At 41.2% G+C, this 24,742-nt stretch overlaps 1 protein-coding gene across 2 annotated transcripts in view; it reads right to left on the bottom strand.

Moving 5' to 3' along the window:
- The window catches only part of SLAIN2 (SLAIN motif family member 2), an 89,556-nt gene extending 78,480 nt beyond the window's left edge, over positions 1–11,076 (bottom strand). For both annotated transcript variants that reach the window (XM_059383584.1, XM_059383591.1), the window contains exon 1: positions 10,597–11,076. In XM_059383584.1, the coding sequence (XP_059239567.1) occupies positions 10,597–10,985 (389 nt within the window). In that variant the 5' untranslated portion in view covers positions 10,986–11,076. The remainder of the gene's footprint in view (positions 1–10,596) is intronic.
- Positions 11,077–24,742: the final 13,666 nt, after the last annotated feature.

The raw sequence follows: 24,742 nt of genomic DNA, 5'->3' as shown, positions 1-24,742 counted from the left end.
CAAGAGCTTCAAAGGCCAATTTAGCACAAAAATAATGAGTACAAAAAGAGGTCCTCATAGAAAGAAATAAAAATGTACATGGAGGTCAAGCTGTTAAAGACAAATGACCAAAAGACAAAACTGGGGGGACACATAATACCTGAAAGTAAGTAATAGTATAAATCTTAAAAATAACATAAAAAATACAGATAATTCGAATCAGGTAAAGACTGAAATTTTTTAAAATATAGAGTAAGACTAACTGGGTTCCAATCCAATCTCAGCCATATACCTGAATGACTAAGTAAATTACTTAATCTAAGCTTTAATTTCCCCATCTTCAAAATGGAAGTTAATAATAACAGTCTGATCATATCTGATTATTTGGAAGATAAAATATGAAGTGGTTAGCATAGTATCTGTCACATGTTAATGCAATAAATAATTGTTAGCTATAATTAAAAATAAAAGAGCAATTAAAATCACATTGAAGGATGTCCACTTTCACCACTTGTACCCAACGTTATAGTGGATGTTCTAGCCAGGGCAATTAAGCAAGAAGATAATAAAAGAGGCACTCAGACTGGAAACGTAATAATTACCTTTATTAGCAGATGACATGATCTTACATATTTAAAAATCTGAAGAAATACACACACAGAAACAATTAAAGCAGCTAATAAGTGACTTCAGCAAGGCTGCAGAATATAATGACATCAATAAACAAAAATCAACTATATTTCTACATGGTAGCAATGAACAACCAAAAAATGAAATTAAGAAAAATAATTCCGGGCACCTGGGTGGCTCCACTGGTTAAGCGACTGCCTTCAGCTCAGGTCATGATCCTGGAGTCCCAGGATTGAATCCCACATCAGGCTCCCTGCTTGGCAGGGAGTCTGTGTCTCCCTCTGACCTGTCCCCTCTCATGCTCTCTTTCTTTCTCTCTCATTCTCTCTCTCTTTCTCAAGTAAATAATCTTCTTTTTAAAAAAGGTAAAAAAAAAAGAAAAGAAAAAACAATTTCATTTACAATGACATCAAGAAAAATAATTAGGAATAAAATAATAAGATAAATGCAAAACTTATAACCTAAAAATTAATAAACATAGTTGAAAGAAACTAAAGCCTTAAGTGAATGGAAAGACATCCAATGTCCACAGATTCAAAGAATCCTTACTGTTAAGCTCTCAATATAGCCTGATGTAAAATTTTCCTGACTCAATACAATCTGTCAAAATTCCAGCTGCTTTTGCTGCAATTTACCAGTTGATCCTGAAGTTCATACAGAAATACAAGAGACCCTGAATACCCAAAACAATCTCAAGAAGGAACAAAACTGGAAGATTCACACTTTCCAACTTCAAAACTTACTAAAAACTTATAGCTATGACTGTTTACTACTGGCATAAGGGCAGTCAAAGATTAGTAAAATAGAACTGAAAGTTCAGGAATAAATCCATACATTCATGGACAACTGGTTTCAACAAGAGTACCAAGACAATTTAACGGGGAAAATCTTCGAAAGGTACAGTTACAAGATCTATTCATGCAGAAAGAATGAAGTTGGACCCCTACCTCACACTATACAAAAACTCAAAATGGATCAAAGCAAATGTTGGCAAGGACATGGAAAAACTAGAATCCTTTTCTAATGCTTGTTGGAATGTAAAATGGTGCAGCTGCTAAGGAAAACAATATGGTGGCTCCTCAAAAAGTTAAACACAGAATTACCATTTGATCCAGCAATTCCACTTCTGGGTATACACCCAAAAGAAGAGAAAGCACTTGAGGAGAAAGGACTTGAGGAGGTATTTGTACACTCATGTACACAGCAACATTATTCATAACAGCCAAGAGGTAGAGATAATCCAAATGTCCACAGACAGGTGAATGGATAAAGAAAATGTGAGATATATATTATATATATTATGTATATATACATATATATATGAAATTCAGTCCTAAAAAAGGAAACCGCATCATATGCTACAACATCAATGAAACTTGAGGACGTTATGTTAAGTGAAATAAACTAGTAACAGAAAGACAAATACTACATGATTCCACTTATGAAACATCTAATCTCATAGAAACAAAGTAAAACGGTGGCTGCCAGGAGCTGGGAGAAAGGGAGGCCAGGAGTTGCCGTTCTGTGGGTGTAGAGTTTCAGTCATGCAGGATGGAAGAATTCTGGGGTTCTGGGGATCTGTTGCACAACAATGTAAATGTGACTGACAGTAATGAACTAGATGCTTGGAAATTATTTGAAGGCTGACTTTTCTGTTTTTTTTTTTGTTGTTGTTGTTGTTTTTTACCATAAAATACAGAATATACATGTACATTCCATATTTAAATGTGAAAATCATATGCACCACACAGCTCAGGTTTGGGATAAAAAGATTTAAGTGTTGCTTTCTTCTGCCAATTGAGGATTATAAGATTTAATAAAGCTTTGGAGGGGTATCTAGGTGGTTCAGTCGTAAAGCATCTCCCTTCAGCTCAGGTCATGATCCAGGGTCATGGGATCAAGTCGCACATAGGGCTCCCTGCTCAGCAGGAGCCTGCTTCTCCCTCTCCCACTCCTCCTGCTTGTGCTCCCTCTCTCGCTGTCAAATAAATAAAATCTTTAATAAATAAATAAATAAAGTTTTAGAGACAACCACCCCCCAACCCAAAAGAAGGAAATTCTGAGATATTCTACAACATGAGTGAATCTTGAAGACATTGTGTTAAGTAAAACAGTTACAAAAGCACAAATATTGAATGAGTCCACATATATGAGTTACTTAGAATAGTCATATTCACTGAGAAAGAATGGCTGTCAGGGGCTAGGGAGAGAAGGAGGGTTATTGTTTATCAGTATGGAATTCCAGTTTGGGAAAATGAAAAAGTTCTGAAGCTGGTTGGTGTTGATGGCTGCACAATAATATAAGATGTACTTTAATGCCATTGAACTATACATTTAAAAATGGCTTAATGTGGCAAATTTGATACTATGTATATTTTACCACAATTTAAAAAATGCATCAAAGGGGTGCCTGGGTGGCTCAGTTGGTTAAGCATCTGCCTTTGGCTTGAGTTATGATCCCAAGGTCCTGGGACTGAGCCTGGCAATGGGCTCCCCACTGGACAGAAAGCCTGCTTCTCCCTCTCCCTCTGCCTCTACCTGCCATTCCCTCTGCTTGTGCACACTCACTGTCAAACAAAAATAAATAAATAATATAAAAAATTAAAAAATTAAATGAAATAAAAGTGGCTCAAAGACCTAAATATAAGAGCTAAAATTATAAACCTCTTAGAAGATAGGAATAAATCTTGTGATCTTGGATCAGGCACAGGTTTCTTAGACAGGACATCAAAAGCACAAGCAACAAAAGAATAAATACAACTTCATAATATTAAAAACTCTGTGCTTCAAAGGACTCCAGCAAGAAAAGTGAAAAAACAGGGACACCTGGGAAGCTCAATCGGTTAAGTGTCTGCCTTTGGCTCAGGTCATGATCCCAGGGGCCTGGGATCTACTTCTGGGTCAGACTCCTTCCTCATCAGGGAGCTGAGCTCTGCCTACCACTCCCCCTGCTGTGCACGCACGCGCTCGCTCGTGCGTGCTCTCTCTCTGACAAATAAAATCTTTTTTAAAAAGGGGGAAAAGTGGAAAAAAAAAAAACTGAATGAGAGAAAATATTCACAAATCATGCATTTCATAAGGGATTTGTATCCAGCATTTATAAAGAACTCTTACAACTTATTATATAGACAAGTAACACATGGAAAATTGGTAAAATGGTTTGAGTAGATATTTCTATAATAGACAGACAAATGGCCAATAAAATAGCTGAAAAGATGCTCAACACCATTAGTCATCAGGGAAATGCAAATCAGAACCACAATGAGATACAAATAGAATGGCTATATAACAAAAAAGAAGACTATAAGAAATGCTGGAGAGAATGTGGCAAAACTGGAACCCCTGTGTATTGCTGATGGGAAACGGAAAACAGTCTGGAAGTTTCTCAAAAAGTTAAACATGGAGTTAACATATGACCTAGGAATTCCACTCCAAGGTACTCAAAAGATGAAAACATGTCCATATAAAAACTTGTAAATAAATGGTCACAACAGCATTTTTCATAAAAACCAAAAGGTGGAATGAACCCAAATTCTCATCAACCAATGAATGGATAAACAAAATATGATAATATTATTTAGACATAAAAAGGAATGAAAAGGGGCACCTGGGACGCTCAGTTAGTTAAGTGTCTGCCTTTGGCTCAGGTCATGATCTTTGGGTCCTGGGATTGAGTCCTGGTCATCAGGAGTCTGCTTCTCCCTCTCCCTCTGTCCCTCCCCCACATTGTGCTATCTCAAATAATCTTTAAAAAACAAAAAACAAATGAAAAAAGGAAATCTTCTGACACATGCTACAAAATGAACCTTGAAAACATGCTAATTGAAAGAACCCAGACACACAATGCCACATATTACATAATTTCATTTATATAAAGTGACCAGAATAGGCAGTTCCATACACACAGAAAGTATATAAGTGGAGCTGGGGTGAGGGGGAAATGGGAAGTGACTGATAATGGGTCTGGTATTTTTTGTTTTGTTTTGTTTTAGCAGGGGGGCAGGGAGGCTACTAATCAAAATGTTCTGGAATCAGTGGTGACAGCTGCACCAGTGTGTAAATATACTAAAAAAAGCCACTAAATTACACACTCATAAGGGCAAGTTTTATTGCATGTCAATTACAATCAACAAATATTTATGAATAAAAAAGTATACTGAGGAACATTAGTATCAAAAGAGGGACAGGCCATATTATGGGAGCAAAATATGCAGTAAGACTAAATGACAAAGAGTGGGCAGAAATATTCTTTAGCTTCTGTATTTCTGTCAATACTTTGTTCAAATGGACAGCCCACATAAACATTCTTCAAAGGAAACTGAATTTCAAATAGGGCAAGATGATAGTTAAGTCAGAACGTAAGACAGAATAAAGCTTGAAATATGTTTAGGCCTACCGCCTCAAATAAGTAAAAGATTCAAAATTTTGTCACTGAATTATTGTCGACTCGAAATACGTCAACCTATAATACCATGTCAGGTTGAAGACACACTTTGCCAAAGAAGACATCCAGAAGGCTAACAGATAGGTGAAAAGAAGCTCAACATCACTCATCATCAGGAAAATACAAATCAAAACCACAAGCAGATACCACCTCATACCTGTCAGAACGGCTAGAATTAACGACATAGGAAACAGCAGATGTTGAGTATGTGGAGAAAGGAGAACCCTCTTACACTGTTGGTGGGGATGCAAACTGGTGCTGCCACTCTGGCAAACAATGCGGAGGTTCCTCAAAAAGTTAAAAATAGAACTACTGTACCACCAGCAACTGCATTACCAGGTGTTTTCCCAAAGGATACAAAAATACAGATTTGGGGTAAATGCACCTTGATGTTTATTTAGCAGCAATGTCCACAATAGCTAATTTTGCATGTGTATATATACAATAGCTTTTATTGCATATGTGTATATACACACACACACAATGGAATATTACTCAGCCATCAAAAAATGAAATCTTGCCATTTGCAATGATGTGGATGGAGCTAGAGTGTATTATGCTAAGTGAAATAAGTCAGAGAAAGACAAATACCATATAATTTCACTCATGGAATTTAAGAAACAAGACAGATGGATATAATGGGGAGAGGAAAACAAACCATGTAAGTCTCTTAACAGAAAACAGTTGGTGGAGGGAGGAAGGTGAGGGATAGACTAGATGGGTGATGGGTGTTAAGGAGGCCACTTGTTATGATAAGCAGTGGGTATTTTATGTAAGTGATGCATCACTGAATTCTATTACTGAAACCAATATTGCACTGAATATTAACTAAAATTTAAATAAAAATTTAAAAATATAATAAGATAAAATAATACATCAGGGTCAAAAGTGTAGGTAAGAGGAAATATGATAATTTCTAAAGAGAAAAATAAGTAGGTCTAGAATTTCCAGACCAAACTTATTCCTTGCAAAATTCAAAACTGAATTAAACAAAATGTCTGTGAAGTTAAAAAAGGAAAAAGACAGGATTCACCATGAGAAAGTCAAACCAAATAAAATGCAGTTTCAATTTTGACAGTTACTTCATCGCAGGTAAGACCCTGTAAGCAGAGTGTAACTTAATTATAGCAAGCAATTTGGCAAAATCTTTCATAATATCCACGCTCTGTTGTTTAATCGTCTGCCTTCGGCTCAGGTCATGATCCCAGGATTCTGAGATAGAGTCCCACATGGGTTTCTTGCTCAGTGGGGAGCCTGCTTCTCCCTCTGCCTGCTGTTCCTCTTGTCTCTGTGCACGTACATACTCACGCTCTGACAAATAAATCTTTATAAAAAATGGCATATGGACTTGATAATAAGTGGAACTAAGTTACTGAACAACCACAATGTGTGTTGATTAATAGATTGATGTTAATCTGGAGGGATTCTAATGGAGCTGCACATTTCAGAGCCCTCTGTCATTTTAACATTTTTATCAACAACCGGAATGAAGACCCAGCAGGTATGCCTACCAAATATGAAAATGACAAAAATATTAAATGCCTAAGTCAAGCCTATGAAATTAAATATAAAACCTAATTTAAATATAAATACATACACACACACACAAAAGCCTAAAGAATTCATTACACAAAAACAGGGTCAGGGAGACTTAGTTTAACTTATCTATAAAAGATACTGAGTGTAACTGACACTACTGGATCATATTAAACATAAGCAACAGAAACCAAAACTGTTAATGAAATATTTGGTTTCAAAATAACAGCATTTAGCTCAAGCAAGGTGTATCCACCACACCTGTCTAGTCAAACCAGCACATGGCTGGCTCAGCCATACCGTTCTATTCATTCCGTATAGAACTCTTGATTCATTCATTCATTCATTCATTCATTCATTCATTCCGTATAGAACTCTTGATCTAGGGGTTCTGAATTCAAGCCCCAGGATAGGTGTAGGGATTAAAATCTTAAAAAAAATGCTGAGTACAGTTCTGAATACCATGTTTAATGACAATGAGCAACTAGAATTCACTGCAAAAAGTGATCATGGTTAAAGGATCAGAAAATTATATAATCTAGGAATGACGAAATTAACTGGCACTGTTTTAGTCTGCAGAAGAGAACAGAATGCTGTGTGTCTGTGTGTGTGTATGCGCGTGTGTGCAGTGGATAGAAGACGTCAACAGGATCACACAGCAGTCTTGAAATATCTTAAGAGGCCATTCATATGGAAAAGGGATTATACCTGGAAAAAGCAAAATACAGGGAGAACAGTATGGGCTTTGACGTCGTAAGTCCTGGATTCAAATCCTAAAGCCATCATTTATCATGTGTTATTTGAAGCTTAGAAAGATTATGTGTCCTTACCTAAAAAAGAATACTTAATTCACAAGTAGATGAAAATTAAATGTAAATGTTTATAAGCTACCAGGGACAGCCTAATACACTGTGATGTACAATGATGTTAATTGCTTTCTCTGACTCTTCCGAATTGTTCTAGAACAGTGCTTTCCAAACTGATACACAACCCATTAATGGGTCACAAAATCGGCTTAGTGGGTTGTAACCAGCCTTTTTTTCTAAAGAAACAGAACAGAAAATATTAGAGCTTACCACATATACTACAAGCAACTACAGTTTTGTGATACATTTAATTCAATTATTCATATACATGCATAATAGGCTATGATGTAAACTGTATTTGTTTATCATGAAGGTGAGTCCAAAAAAAGCCACAAAAAGACTATGAAAGCCATTGCTCTGAAGCACTGTTAGTTCTAAGTGTGTTCCATAAGAATTAGTTCCTTGGGAGCTAAAAAAGAGTTTACCACTTAGATATTTACTATATTCACTCAGACATTTACAATTAGCATATCAAACAAGTCCAGGATTAAATTAAATGTTTATTTTTGTTAAACCTTATTTTTCCCCACATACATGTAACCTCAGGCCCACCGTTCTTTTTTCACACAGTATCTATTAACATCTTCAGAACTAGCATTTTATACTACACACTTGGGGAAAAACATTACTCTAGATGAAAAAGAAGGTACAACGGGTGTAAGTCACAGAAAGTAGATTTTTAGTGCGCTAAGAAAAAAATCTTGATTCTTTGAAATCCCCTCTAACACCCACCCATTCCCATTTGTACTCCAAAAACATACTCTAAAGCACTTTAAATGATTTATAAAACTTTCAATTCACACAATTCTTTTCAGAAAAAGGATCGGATCAAGATACATAGCCAGGATCAAAGCAATAAGCAGGGGGCGCCTGGGTGGCTCAGTGGGTTAAGCCTCTGCCTTCGGCTCAGGTCATGATCCCAGGGGCCTGGGATCGAGTCCCGCATTGGGCTCTCTGCTCAGCAGGGAGCCTGCTTCTCCTCATCTCTCTCTCTGTCTGTCTCTCTGCCTATTTGTGATCTCTCTCTCTCTGTCAAATAAATAAATAAAATCTTAAAAAAAAAAAAAAAAAAAAAAGCAATAAGCAGGAACCACCCAGTGAAAAGAAAACTCTGGCATAGGATTCAAGAGTTGCTTTACCTGAATGAACTCTGCTCAAATGCCAAAGCAGCAAAATAGGTATTCAGCTTCCCCAAGTGGAGTCAATGTGTTCTAATAATACATAATCTAAAATGGGCTCATGAGTGCAGCTAATCCTCATTATTAAGAGCATCATTATCATCATCACTTGGAAGAGGCACGTGATGATACTGAAATGATTCTGGCTTCTTATAAAGTGTACACACACCCAGGATTCTTTTGGGAAGACGTGATCTCACACTAATATGAAAAACTGTCACTACCACAGACAGTTCTAATAATATTTCGTATTACTTGGAAATAAAATAACAGCTTGATATCATACATTCGAGTACCTCTGTAATTCAAACCTTCCTAATTGGCAGTTACAAACATCTGACTCTGCTCTAGCAGTTGTCAGAGCATAAAAGGCCTCCCCACTCTTTCCCCACCTCCAGGCTCTAAAGTCGCCTCTCCTAAAAGTTTGCCTCAGCTACTTTGAACCATTTTCTCTCCAAATTCTGAGAGCTCTCAGTACTTTTGTTCCCTCTTTTTTTTTTTTTTTTTTTTTTTTTGCAATTCACTGTGTATCTCCTAGCATATTTAATTGCAAAGAACTTGGCTCCCAAGACTGTAACTGCCTTAATGAACAGGGATCAAAATGTTATGAATCTTTAGACTTTCCCACAAGATCTCGTAAGAGCTTACTGAAAATTTCATGATTTAAGTAACTAGGCTGAAGAGTAATTGCAGTTTGTTTTGGAGAGTTTACTATGTGCCAGACCCAGTGCTAAAAGCATTCGTGCATTATCTCACGTAATCTTCATAACTCCACAGAGATAAGAACTATTATTTTCCCCATCAAACAGGGGAAGAAAGTGAAGCTCAGAGTAACTTGCCCAAGGTCATACAGATAGTGTGGCAGAGCCAGGGCCTGAAAGCTCTTAACTATCTCAGTAACTGTAAAGTTGCACCTCTGAAATATTAGAGTCCATGAAGAATTTCCACTTCACTGGCTTAAAAGTTTCAATTTCAACAAAGAGTTGACACATGTTTAGCTACCAATCAAAACTTTAAAAAGGATAAATTAAGACAGTTTCTCCTAGACATCTTTATGGGGTTGCAATAAAATGAGGGAGAATGCCTCCCATGACCTTTCTATTTATGTAAGTGATATTACGGTATAGGTCAAAGCTCTATCAAGAAGTATAGCTTATGACAATACAGCTTTGATATGTATTTTTAAGTAGGGCTCCTTTTCTCTGCCCCTAGGGTGACACGGAAATTAAGGGTGGATGGGGTAACTGTCACTTCACAGCTCCATAAAATGACAGACCCGATTCTTGTTTAAAAAATAAGAGCCAGGCTCTTGTTCCACCCTGACTTTTCACACAAAGCAGTACCATCCTCTGTCCTCTTCACACAAAGCAAGCTTTACCCCACTACCCAAAGGGGAGTGCTGATTCACACAGTCTCCCCACCGCGGCCAGAATGTACCCATCGCCCCCTGGTCCAAACCACGGACCACCGCACCAGACCACTCTGTTCTGCTCCCCGCACCCGGCGATCCCTCATCACGCAGACCCCTCCCCAACACCCAAAATGCACAGGGCACCTTCCTCCAGTATTTCACACAAAGCAAGATCCTTCCCTTACAAAGCACTTTCCCATCGCCGACTCCTCCCCCAGCGAGCAGCCCTTGCTTCCCAGGCTGTGCCAAACCACAGACCCCAACGGGGTCTAAAACCCAGAGGGTCCACAACAACCGAGAGGAAAACTAGCGACAAACCCCGTTCGTTGCTCTAGCACGCCTCGAACCCCCAACTCCAGTTGACCTTTCCGCAGCCAAAGCAAAAACAAACAAACAAACAAACAAACAAACCCCACCAGCGCCCGTCAAGAGAGCGGGTCTGGCTACACAAAGCGAGGTGTCTTCCCAGGGGTACCCTCCGAAGACGCTCTCCGCCCCCGGCCCGGTCCCCGCCCAGCCCCGGCCCGGCCCGGCCCGGCGGCCCGCGCTCACCAGCTCTCCTCCTCCTCCTCCCAGCCTGACAGGCGCTCCAGCTCCTCGGGCCGCAGCGGCTCCACCTCGTCCAGCAAGCCGCCCTCGCCCGCGGCCAGCAAGGAGGTGGCGTCCCGCAGCTCCTCGCTACTCGTCCGCCTCGGGCCCGACCCGACCCCGCTCCCGGACTTGGCGTTGAGGCCCAAGGGGAAGCCCCGCGGGGACGCCGCGCCGGACGAGGGAGTGGACGAGCCAGCCCGAACCGGACTGCCGGGCCCCAGGGAGCCGACGCCCTGCACGGCCCCCGAGCGGCTCCTCAGCTGTTCGTTCTGCTTCTCCAGCTTCTTCACCAGCTCCTGCAGCTTCCGCACCTCCTGGTCCGCGTTCACGTTGGAGTTAACGTCCTCCATCCCGGCCCCGCCGCCGGTGCCGCCTGCCACCCGCTCGGACTCACAGCGACAGGGAGAGGGCCAGGGGAAAGAGGCGTCGCCGCCGCCGCCGCCGCCGCTGCCGCCGCCGCTCACTCTAGCCGAGGCGCCGGCATACAGCAGGGCCAGGCCCCACCGCCAGGGTCCCCCCAGCTCGGGTTCCGAAGCGCCGCTGGCCCCAGCCGAGCCGCCTCATCTGCGCCGGCTCCAGGATTGGGGGAGGCGGCGCCAATATCCGGCCTCGGCCGCCATCTTCCCTCCGTCCCTCCGCCCCCCGCAGCCCGGCCCCGTCGGTGACCTCAGAGCGTCGTGGGTGGACGCGGCCGGCGGCGGGCGCTGAGAGGACCGAGCACTGAGCTCGCGGAGGGGCGGGGCCGCGGGCGAAGGCGATGGGCGGGCCCTCGGCCGGAAGGGGCGTGTCCGGAGCGCCGCGGAGGTGGGAGCCTACCCCGCCCACTGGGAAGAGCAATTCCGGCCGCAGGCGGGGCGCCGCGGGGCAGATAGGCTCGCCGGGGCCGGAGAGGAGTTAGGGCTTGGCTGCGGGTGGGACTAAGATCGCAAACTATTGGTCTTGGAGAGTGGGGGCGTGTGATGTGTTCTCCACCTCCAAACACCAGCGTGTCGGATCAGCGCCCTAGCCCGTCCCCTAGCCCGGCTGGTTCTCTGGTGGGCGCTTAGCCGGACCCCCTGGAGAGAGAGTTTATTTTGTCCGTTCAGCAAATATCTTTCGACGCCTGCTTGAAATAGGATATTGTCAGGGCTGGCAGGAGCCTAAGGGACTGTCAGTGACCTGTTTCCTCCTTTGGAAATGAGAAAACAGGATCCCAAATGGTTGAGAGGTCGAAGGTCAAAATAATAACCAGAAGTTGTTGAGTGCGTACTATGGGCCAGACGCTAGGCTAAGTATTTTTTTAAAGTAGGGTCCACACCCAGCGTGGAGCCCAAAGCCCAGGGGAACTCACCAGAGATCAAGACCTGAGCCCAGATGTAGCGTTGGCCGCTTAACGGATTGAGCCCCCCAGGAGCCGCTGTGCTAAACATTTTAAAAGCATCTCGTCATTAAAACAGTTTTTTCCGACTTAAAAGTTTACTGCACACTGGCTTGGAGGCGGGGGATAGAAAACCGCTCCTCAACTTTGTTAACTGATGTGTAATCTGCTCTTTGGATCGTTTCCTTGGTAAAAACTTTTTCATGGTGTGTTTTGACTTTTTAAAAAGTGTTATTAAGAGATCTTAATAAATAAACATCAAAAGAAAATAAACTTAATAAACAAAAACACTGATGAATCCTAAGGGATGTATGAATGTAAAAATCTTGAGTTCAGTTGCACCTGTTTATAATGTGTACCACCAAGAGCAAAACAAACCAAAACCACTTAAATTTTTTTTTAAATCACACTATTTTTCAGATGTCAGCTGTGAACTGCTTGCCTTATGTTTACAGCTTTCCTCTAATTGCCTCCTCCACCCTTAGCTAATAATAATCCAGTCCTGTTACACCTGGGTGCGGACGAATATGCCTGAGCTTACTTCTACCTTTTAGCCTCTCTGTGCTGTATTTTCCTTATCTAGAATATTCTACCTGCCAAATCTGGTTCCTTTTCTTAAAACCCATGCTCACATATCTAGGAAAACTTTTCCTGACAATTCCACAAAATTTAGCTGTTCCGTTTATTCTAGCATTACCTGATCAATAGTTTTAATTTTTTTTTTTGCTTCTTTTTTGTTTTTGCCTGTTTACTTGGTGAAAGGAACCATTTATTTATTTATTTATTTATTTATTTATTTCATGTCTAGTGTGTGACACTAGACAGACGTTCAATATCTGATTTGTTGAAAGTTGAGAAGAATGCAAATTCTGACAGGTCAAGATCTAGATGTTTATTCACAGCAAAAAAAAAAAGCATTGAGCATTTTTTTTTAAGATTTTATTTATTTATTTGACAGACTGAGTATTTTCTTTTCTTTTCTTTTTTAAGATTTTATTTATTTATTTGACAGACAGAGACCAGCAGTGGACAGAGAGGCAGGCAGGGAGAGAGAGAGAGTGAAGCAGGCTCCTGGGAGCAGAGAGCCAGATATGGGGCTCGATCCCAGGACCCCGAGATCATGACCTGAGCTGAAGGCAGAGGCCTTAACCCACTGAGCCACCGAGGCGCCCCAAGCATTGAGAATTTTCAAAGTTTGCTGACTACTTATAAATAAGTGCTTCCTTAGGTATGTATACCTAATCAAAAGATGTCTTTGGTAACACAGTAATTGTGAATTAATATGTCTTATCTATATAGTGCACGTCTGAATATCACTCTGTCTATGATACATCTGAACTAGTTGCCAAAGGGTTCAATATCATGACTGCTTCAATGTAGCACTTTCCACTTGCATTTAACAGTTTGTGAAATAGTTTTCAACTAGCCAGGTTCTGTAATGAGAACATTTCAAATATATTCCTTGAAAAGACTAGTTCGTATGGCATTATGAAGTTAAACACTAAATTATGAATATTATCAATATTATCGATATGAATATGGCAATATGAAATTAAACGCAAGAAGAGGTTGCTGTGACAAGGAGCAATGAATGGAGAATCAGAAGACCCGGTGGCAGATTCTAGCTATTACACCAATGTGGTGTTTGACCTTGATCTCTGATCCTTAAGCAAGTCACATTGGCTGTATATTCAAAATACATCTGAATACTTCCTGGCACCTCCATGGGTACAGCTGTCATTCCAGTTCCCGTCTTTTCTTGTCTTGCTTACCATGGTACTCTCCTAATGGGCTGTTCTGCTTTGCTGCTTACAATCTGTGAGGCATAGACTAACCAGATGATCCTGTGTTTGTTCGCATCAGGTCACTCCCCTGCTAGGAACCTGAACTTGCTTCTCAACATACTTAAACTACCAAGTCCTATTCTTGGCTATAAGACTGGAGATTTGGCAGCTTGTGCAAGTGTCTCATGGACTACCGATCCCTCTTCCCTGCCATCACCCCACTCCAACCATACTGGCCTTTTTGATGTTTTTACTCTAGGAACTCTGTACTTGCTACACCTTCTATCTAGGATCCATTCTTCCTTCACATTGTCACATTACTGACTCTCCATTCAGGTGTCAGCTCCTGTCTCACCAACTAAGTTCACTATCCCCATTGTTATGACCCTCAGAGCAACGCTGTCATTCCCCCGGAGCTCTTAGCTTGTTTCATTTTTCCTCTGACACCTCGTCTATCTCTTCCTTTGTTTGTTGCCAATCTCTCCCCACTAGAATATGAACTATGGGAAAACAGGGTTCACTGCAGTATTCCTGGTGCCCTTATATATTGCAGATGTTCAAGAAATGTTGAATAAATGATGCCTATAGGTTAGGCGAAGCCTCCTAACAGATAATTTCAGATAAATGTGTTTGTTATGTCTCAAATCATTAAAGTGGAAATTTCTAATAATGTTGAATGGTTAGTTTTTAAAAATTATGTGTTTCCCTTCCAAAGAGCAACATGTCACACTCTATATGTCACCCTCTAAACTAGGTCATTCCCCACTTCCTGAGTGCCAACAGCCCTTAAGAATTGCTGAGGAGAGAAAGTCTCAGGTTCTCACTTAAAAGTATGAGGACAAGAATATTTCCATTCTGTCCTAAATGTTGCCCGCATCCTTCTCTTTCAGGTTAGCTACAATACTGTCTTCTCTAATGACTTAGAAGTGTTAGAGCATGTTTTTAAAAAGTTACTGTAAAAGTGGCTCTTACAGAAATATGAGAAGGTAAGCTGGTAGCTGTCTGCGGTGTGCATCACAGGTGTCTCAACCAGATTTTTCAGGTGTTGTCTTTTACGATAGATAAGCTTGTTTTGTTCCTGGATGAAGGGGTTGCTTCGCTTCTCAGCAGGTGTGGCCCTTTCCATAACTTGCTCCTACTTGCGTATTAGCTCCTGCCAAAGCTCTTGCCCAAGTGGAAAATATTACAAACCACTGAAAGTATTTAGAAGGTAAAATTATTACTCAGTGGCTTAAAGGTATTCAGCGGTTCTAAAATCCTAAATCAAGATGTGTGTGTGTGTGTGTAACTGAGCACATGCCCAAAAGTTGTTTAGAAAACATAAGGCGGGGGGGGGGGAGGTATTAAAAAAAAGGGCACCTGGGTGGTTCAGTTTGTTGAGCATCTCCCTTCAGCTCACGTTATGATCCTGGGGTCCTAGGATCAAGACCCATATCAGGCTCCCTGCTCAGCGGGGAGTCTGCTTCTCCCTCTCCCTTTGCCCCTCACCCTGCTCATGCTCTCTCTCAAATCAATAAAATCTTTTTGTTTTAAGATTTTATTTATTTATTTGACAGAGAGACACAGAGAGGAAACACAAGCAGGGGGACTGGGAGAAGGAGAAGTAGGCCTCCCGCAGAGCAGGGAGCCCAGTGTGGGGCTCGATCCCAGGACTTTGGGATCATGACCGGAGCCCAAGGCAGATGCTTAACAACTGAGCTACCCAGGAGCCCCTCAAATCAATAAAATCTTAAAAAAAAAAAAAAGAGGGTGCCCGGGTGGCTCAGTTGCTTGAGTGACTGCCTTCGGCTCAGGTCCTGGAGTCCCGTAATCGAGTCCCACATTGGGCTCTCAGCTCCATGGGGAGTCTGCTTCTCCCTTTGACCTCCTCCCTTCTCATACTCTCTCTCTTTCTCTTTCAAATAAATGGATAAAACCTTTTTAAAAAAAGATATTATAAACTGCAAGGTGCTTACAGAAGTATTTGCATTTGTTTACAACATGCTCAATTTTGTTGAAGAAATCTTTATTATCCGACACATCTATTTTCTCATCACACGCACCCACCGGGCTGGTCATTTCCCCTGTGTCCTTGCTCACCTGTTCTTCACCAGCATCCTTCTCCCAGGTGTACCTCCTCAGGTCTGTCAAGGGCTCTCTTCTTCACTGTCTTGCCACATGCAATTTTAAGAAGGAATCTCAGGAACTTCAAAGGCTGGGTTTGTATGAGATTCTGAATTGAAACCCTGCAGGCAAAAAGAAGAGGGACCCAAGTTTTGGACCTTAGAATTTTTCTAGTCAGCACTGATCAGATCTTACCATTACGGGATGCCTCAAAGGTGGCCATATGGCAGGCATCACTTCCTTCTGGAAGGTCTTCTGGCCAAAGGGTGGCCCCCTAGCACACTGTTGGGTCATGTATTATATTGATATAGGGGTGAGGATGTTCCTGAGTAGGGCAGATGTGAACATATTCTTAAACTCTTAAGAGGATGCTATCTTAGCCCTGAAGGAAACAATACCCTATCTCGCACTTTTTTGTGTGTGGTAGCAAGTGAGGCGATAAGATTGCTAAATAACGTAATTTCCTGTTAAGTAGTGTATCAGCAGCAGTGAACAGTTGGAAAAGTGGGATTTGAACTACTTCTGAGTATCCATGATCTAAAAAACCTACCATTTAAGGAAAGGAGAAAATTTATTAAGAATCATCCAAATCCCCAAGTTGACAATACAAGTCCCAGTAATCTGATCTGAGATCTAAAATATATATTCTGAGCATTGACTTGGAGATGGCATAGAGATAGTAGACTATGAATAGAGGTTTGCATTAGACTAAAGTAAATGAGCTGTGACTGAGATATTTATATGCTCTTCTATCTCAGAAGTTGTGCACAATTCCATTCCTGAGTCTTTGATATACTCCTGGACTATTACAGACTGAAAGACATCATCAACTATTCAATTTGTCCAAGCATGTCTGGAAAGGTTACTTTCTTATTTATCATCATCTTTTTTTTTTTTAAGATTTTACTTATTTATTTGACAGACAGAGATCACAAGTAGACAGAGAGACAGACAGGGAAGCAAGCTCCTTGCTGAGCAGAGAGCCCGATGCGGGGCTTGATCCCAGGACCCCAAGATCATGACCTGAGCCGAAGGCAGAGGCTCAACCCACTGAGCCACCCAGGCGCCCCTATCATCATCCTTATGTAAACAAAGTTATATGTACCCTAGAATATTCTGTAAATATCCAGGTGTTTCTGAATTGGCCCAATAATAGTAGCTAACAATTACTGACCACTTTTAAGATATGTAATAATTCATTTGAAGCTCACAATGGTCCTTTGAGGTCCCTGCTAATAACACTGCCATCTCCATTTTATGAATGAGGAAACTGAGACAGAGAGGTAAGATACTTTCACAGGGTCCATGGTCAGGAGGTAGTAGAGCTGAATTTGAACTCAGGTGGTCTGACTTCAGAATCTGCACTCAAAATCCCTAAGAGTCCATGGCCAAATGAGTTCTCCATGTTTCCCTTATAGTCTTATTGATGTCTCAGTCACCTACCACCTGGGATGAAGACTGGGGGCAAGGGGTGTTGCCTTTATGATACCAAATGACTCAATCTTCTTGCTTAAGAGCAGGTTTGCCAGTTTTGAAGTCTCAGCGTAACACATTCAAACAATCTGTTCCTTAGAGAGGGAGGCAATTTCTCTACATCTTGCTCAAAAGACTTCCTAGTAGGCCATTGAGTGGTGGATACAGGAGTCCTCGAGAACCCCGTGTCAGCAGTTTTCTAAGATGAAGCTTCAACATCTGAGCTTCTCATTGGAAAAGCTAGTAGATTAGTCCATCATGGAAGGGTTTTATGGGGAAGAAGTTAGTAGGGAGAATCTCTTACCCAAGGTAATCATATACCTAAATCAACAAAGCATAAAGATTTGAGGGAATTTACTGGCAAGAGTCCTAGGCCTATAAATGAGAGAAGGAAAATTTCAACCACCCTGAAATAAGAAAGACTAGAAGCAGTTATCAAAAGATCACATATAGACCAGGGAAACAGCAGAGCAAGGGGCAGTGGTCTCAACAGTAGATGAGAAGGTGACCCGTGGCAAATGCTAAAACTAAGTGGTTGTAGGCAGTTGCCTTTCTATGGCCTTTGTAGCAAGATATGTGGGAGAAACAGTTGCATTTAAAGGGACAGCACTGCTGTTGCCTGGTAGGATTGTGAGCTTCTAGCCTTGGAACCAGTTGGTAACCCGATATGTTGGACTAGGGCCCAACCTGCAAAACTCTCCTCAGCACACGAGTCCACCATTGTGTTGCTCTGTAAACAGATTCCTTCTCCCCAAAGTTCTCAGAAACCAGATAGCCCTCATCTCACATCTGCGCTCTAGTCTAGAGAAATGAGGTTAGGCTCTTGGGGCGGGCAGGGAAGAGACGAGTAGTAGGGCATGGCACAGGTGGTTCCCCTGTTATCAGTGGGTATGGTTTACTTCAGATAGGGCTCCTGGACATGATGTGGTAACTCACGGTTCAAACAGAGCTGCTCTCTCTTTTGGCACGTTTGTCTAGTTTTGCGTCATTGGAAGACCTGGTTCTTCTTTTCTACCAACACCATTCTCCCACATTGTTTGAGCTTTCACTTTGGCCTGTTTTTCTAGCGTGGGTCATCTGATTGTGTTTAGGCACCCAAATGCAACTACCAACAGTTCTCCTTAAGCATCATCTGAGTCCTGGACTCAAATTAGGATGTGATATCATATATAGGCGGTTCTTGAGAAAACCACCAACATTTTGCTGTACACTAGCAGTGGGACAGATCATGGGGTTTCCCAGGACCATCCTGGCAGGGTTTGTAGATAATGGGAGAGCCTGGAAATTGGTCTTGTTCTCAAAGATGGGATGGCAGGCTGCATGGAAGGCCATGAATTTCTCCAACCTCTCCAATATCCAGAATAAAGAGATGCCTTAGGGGCTCCTGGGTGGCTCAGCTGGTTGGGCATCTGCCTTTGGCTCAGATCATGGTCCTGGGGTCCTGGGATTGAGACCTGCATCTGGCTCTCTGTTCAGCGGGGAGTGTGTTTTGCCTTCTCACTCTCCCTCTGTGTTCTCCCTCCCCCGCCCTCTCTCTCTCAAGTAAATAAATAAAATCTTTAAAAAAAAAAAAAAGATGCTTTTGTACTTCTTCACCTCAGATGCCTTCACAGCTACATCATAAGTTTGCACAAGGTCCCCTCAAGAGTGGGCACGGCCTGTTAGAATACAGGCAGAAAAAACAACTCCTCCCACACTTAGTCAGCAGACTAACCAAGGCCACCACCTTCACACTGAAGCTTATGTGCTCACTAGACACAATTACACAGTTGTCAGATCTTCTACATGACTGTGGCAATGGGCTTGATTCTGGAGCCTTAGGTTTGGGCAAGAACATTCAATCATCCCTTAAAGGGCCAGCTTCGCAGTGGCACCAGCCAGGATTAGTACCAGGAACAGAGAATATGGGCAAGAGAAAAAAGGGCAGGAAAAAAAAGAAAATGCGTCCAAAAGGATGTGTGAGAGGGCTTCAGGCTTACTTTTATTGGGTCCGTCTAGTCGAAATGAGTAAATTTCAGACAGTCCTTTTTCTGACCTGTAAGCAAAGGGTATAAATATCACTTCTTTTTTTCTTATAGTTCCTTACAGTTCGTACATTCAACTCTTTTACTTGATCTGAGATTTATTCTGGTGTGTTCTGTGAAGCATAACTCTGAGAGGACATGTTCATATAAGGGACTACCACGTGCTGTGTTAAAATTTGTTCATTTGGTCATTGTTCCTAGTTCAAGGTACACTGTTTGCGGTCAGAGATGATAAAAAATCATAAGGAATGTGCTCCTTGTTCTACAGCAGCTTATTATCCGTTTGAGGAGATGAGATGTACATAGGTAACTGTACATACAAACAGCACGTGAAAAGTCATGTGAGCCATATAGAAGACAGAATACAAGGGCTTTCTCGTGTGGTTTTTTTTTCCCTCTGATTTTTTTCTCCTATGATTTAAAAAACAAAAAAGAGTATTAGGGGAATGGAAATTTACTCCTCCTGTCTAGGATAATAAAATTTTCCCCAAAAGGAGTGTGATTTGAGATGGGCCTTCAGGGATAGATAGTTATCTTAATCTTGATTTGTTGGTCGTGAAGAACAGAAAACTGCTTGAATCATCTCAATAAAAATGATGATAATTGGAAGAAAGGCAGGCAGGGGCAAGCCCACCTCCCCACCAACCCCAAGAGGAAATCACCCTTAAAGGATGGGTGACAGATAATAAACACATAAGTACGATGTATAGTGGGTCATATGATAGCAGTGCTATGGAGAAAAATGAATTAGGGAAAGAGGATTAAGGCTGTGGGTGAGGACAGGATTGCAGTTTTAAACAGAGTAGTCAGGGAAAGTGTCACTGAGAAGATGACACTTGAGCAAAGGTCTGAAGGAGGTGAGAGAACAAGACATGCAGGTAACTGGGGGAGAACATGAAATAGAACAGAATGGCAAGTGCAAAGGCCCTGAGGCAATAATGTTCCGGCTTTGAGGAAAAACAAGGTCTGTGTGGCTAAACTGGAATGAATGAGGGGGAGAATCATAGGAGATAAAGTCAGGGGGATGGAGTAAAGATTCCATAGAGCATCGCAGGTCATTGTAAAGACTTTGACTTTTACTCTAAAATGAGAAGAAAAGGGAGGGGCACCTGGGTGGCTCAGTCCTTAAGCTTTAAGTGACTGCCTTCAGCTCAGGTCCTGATCCCAGGGTCCTGGGAGCCTCTGCTCACTGGGAAGCCTACTTCTCCCTCTCCCACCCCCCCTGCTTGTATTCCCTCTCTCGATGTCTCTCTCTCTATGTCAAATAAATAAAATCTTTATTTTTAAAAAGAAAAAAAGAAGAAAAGAAGATTTTGAGCCAAAAAGTGATACGACCTGATTTATATTTTAGTAAGATCCCTCTCTTTTCTGCTTCTTGCACCTTTGCCAGTTTCTCATTCCCCTTATTCCCTTCACAGAATTTCTGCTTACTCATGGCTTCTGTTTCCTTCATAACATCAGCTAACATGTGGTTTGGTGTTGTAACAACTGTTGACATGTCAGCTCATACACCCAACTGTGACCTAATCACTCAGTCTCTCAGTGTTCCAATTCCAGATTCTTGGGTGACATAATGTTAGACTCACATATTATTTAGGCTAACTAATATCAGTCCCCTGTGGTAGAAGAAGCTGAGGCTAGCTCTCAGAAGTGACCAGGATCTTAGAACATTTCCAAGAAGGGACTATAGACCGAGGGGTAATGGCTAGCATGTCAACTTCATATGAGAATCCAATATTTTGTGTTCTCAGTATACACCTAACAGTCAATACATATAGATTATTTAGTAAGGAGATCTATAATCACATCATATGATGTAGAGCTCAGGGACCACTTATGGGTAGTAGTAATAATAGATGGCTTCATAGTGCTCTATACTGAAATAGCTTCTGAATCGATTTGCATAAGGACCAGTTTTCTTATTTTTACTTCCAAATTGTAAGAGAATGGTACTTTTGTAAAATAAAGGAAAAATGAATTCTTAGAACAACTAAATGTAAGAAGACATACAAAATTGAAACCTAATTTTTTTTTTATTAGATTGGACACACAATTACTCTGCCAACTGCTAAAAAAAAAAAAAGTCTCTCCATGCTTGGTCTCCATTTCTGTACTTAACCATGCTCTAGTCACAAGCAGTCCCACGCTTTAAATAGCATACTCCTTTATCCAAATAGTAGCTACGTTTTGCCATCCTGGCAGTAGGTGAATGGCATTTAATGTTCTGAATGAGTACATTAAAGAAAGGAGGTTCTGTTGTTGTTGTCTGTACTTTCCTCACTCTTCTCAGTAAATAAGCTTAGTGTCCTGCATGTAGTTTCTAACAAACCCTTAGTTGACTGAGATATTTCCCCAGTGTAAGGACACATTTTGTCACACGAACAATGTGTAATCTGTCCCAATTAGATTTGCTACTACAGATTAGCTCTCCTGCTAAGTATACCTGGAGTAGGTTTGATTTTTCTCTTGGGTTAGAAATGGGAGAAATCAGGGGGCAAAGGAATTATCTTTCTGAAATTTCAGAGACAAACAAAGAAAAAGTGTTCACACTGAGTTAGAGGGAAGGCTGTTTCTAAATGCTCTTTCACAAAGATTTTAAATCCTGATTTAAGGACCATTTTCTGTCTTTCTTCTTTCCTTTATTTTAAGGACCATCTTCTAAATTTAACAAGTATGTATGTTTGTATTTTTTTTAAAGATTTTATTTATTTTTTTTGACAGAGAGAGACAGAGAGTGAGAGAGGAAACACAAGCAGGGAGAGTGGGAGAGGGAGAAGCAGGCTTCCCGCTGAGCAGGGAGCCCAATGTGGGGCTCGATCCCAGGACCCTGGGATCATGACCTGAGCCAAAGGCAGATGCTTAACGACTGAGCCACCCAGGCGCCCCTTAACAAGTATTTAAGTTCAGTTGCTATGTTAAATTCTCTATGCAGAGAATTAAAGTGATTTAAGCCCAATATTTTATGGTTTCATGATCTAAGACAAATGTAACAACCAGTATAAGAGAAGAAATAATAAATAAATCATAATTATTTACAAACTACCACTTACATTCATGGATCTGAGAGAAATCATAAAATAAGATAACTCTAGTAGCAGCAAGCCTTGACTACTGGTTTATTTACCAAGACTACATAATTTTCTTTATCCACTGAATTCTGGGTAGCCAGAATTTTAAATTCATACGCAAATGTAATTTAAAAATATCTGAAATGGTTATAGGGAATTAGAGGAGAGCATTGAATTCCCTTAGTACTGCCTTGGATTTCTTTTAAAGATAGTTTATAAATGTTCCAAGTTTTTATTTTATTCACCCAGTATCAAAATAGTTCACATTCCCTTAAGCAGGAAAAACAAAACAATACCCACCTTGACCTAATCTGCTCTTTAAATAACAGAAACAGAAAATTAAAAAAATAAAGAGAGAGAGAGAGAGAAACTATTTTTAAAGAACTATTTCAAATGCGTCATTGCCAGGAATTTAAATTGTCCTCCATACCAATTGTTATGAAACTACAATATTGTTTTCAAAATATTCTTTACCTTTTAGAAAGAGATACCAATCTATTTCTTGCTTTTGTTGTTGTTGTTGTTTTTCTTTTGATTTCAATGTTTCTCTTAAGAAAAACAAGTCTAATGTAGAGGTTTTATTATTATTTTATTATTATGTACTAATTATGCAGATTTGTAAATTTCCCTAAAATCACTCATAAAAAGTTCTGTGCTTATTCCATGAACCATCCTGAAAGTTACCATTATTTTCCCGAAACGTCTATATGGAGGATGTCCATTGTTTTTTCTGCTTAGCACATCCTTTTCCTGCTCCCCCCACCAACCTGATTGGTGGGAGACATTTCTCCCTGGATCTCTTGCATTTCTGCCTATTTTGTGAGTGAGGCCCTGGCAGCCCTTGTTCTGGATTATCTTTCCAAGAATGTTTACACAGTAAACAGCCTTGGAATATAGAGATGATGTGTCTCTCTGGAACAAAGAGCTGATTTGTTTACTATCCGGTATGATAAAGATAATGTGTCTTCCCAAAACCAAGGTCAGGTATGCTTATTACCCATTACCAAAAAATGTGGCTCCCCTAACTCAGGCTTTCTTGCCTGTACCACAACCCACTGACATGTAAGCATCACTTGGCTTTCTTCACGTCCCTCCCTGTGGGAATCAGAGCTTGGAACCAGCACAGATGCTGGTACTCTGGCTACTACTCTTGGTATGAATGACATATTGTTCTTTCTCTCTAATGCAGGAATCCTGTGTCTCCTGCCACAATCTGTGAAACAGTGGCAGGCTAACTTGTTAACTTGCTAGTAGAGCAAAATCTAGAGGTTTCTGACATCACCCCAGTTTCTGCTTTGAGTTCTTTCCTAAGACACGTCTGTACCTTTGCCCTTCAGCTTCCTGAGAGAACCCTGTGTGTGCATAATAAATCTCCCTTTTATTTCATCTTCAATGGGCTCCCATTCCTTATAATCCAAATAGTCTGAGCCAGCCAAGAAAATCTGTTTCTTTCTGAAAATTGAACAAAAGGAGGAAATATTCAAATGGTTTTCCAAGTGGTTCCATGCAACAAATCTTTGTTGAGCCACTACAACATTCCATGTATTATGCTGGATGCCAGGGCTACAATAGTAAATAGCATATGGTCACAGATTTTCAACTCTCATAAGAGGAGAAACCCACAATATAAGTAAACCAACACATCATAATTGCAAATAGTGAAAAGTGCTATGAAGAAAACAGAACCAGGACAAAAGCAGAGCAGAAAGGGAGGTTACCTTACAGAGAGTGATTAGAGAAGGTGACTTTGAGAGAGGCAGATTTAAGTTGAAAAGCAGCAGAGATTGTAAGGACCTATTTTATATTTTTATTTTAGCCAGAGGCTTCCATTGAGGTTAAGCAATAACTTTGTTGTTTAACCCTTCAACTGTCCCTGCTCCCCTTCCCCCAGGGGACTTACTTCAAAACAAGTCCTGGAAACCAGCTCCAGGTAACAAAGCTCAGATACAAGGGTGGGTCAGGCCAGGTGGAGACATGGATCAGTGGGGGGTTGCATACTGTCTCCCCAACTACCAAGGAATATGGGCCCCAGCCCTTGGGGAGCCTTTTTGGCGCCAATCCTAATCAAGGTGTAAGAGGCTGGTTCTAATGTCTACTAGGGTAAATTGTAACTCAATTGGTCACCTAGCATCACTGTGGAGTTTTCTGTGTGTGTTACAATCTCATTGGCCACCTGTGCATGGCCAGGCCCGACCCAATGGCCTTTGCCCTTAAAAGCTAGTCTGTGAAACAGAGAAGGGTCGCCCTCTCTTGTAAGAGGTACATCGCCGAATGTTTAGTTAGATTCTTGATGCTTGG

Source organism: Mustela nigripes, chromosome 1 (genome assembly GCF_022355385.1).
Source record: "Mustela nigripes isolate SB6536 chromosome 1, MUSNIG.SB6536, whole genome shotgun sequence".
Lineage (NCBI taxonomy): Eukaryota > Metazoa > Chordata > Mammalia > Carnivora > Mustelidae > Mustela > Mustela nigripes.
This window is presented reverse-complemented; position numbering and strand designations above follow the sequence as displayed.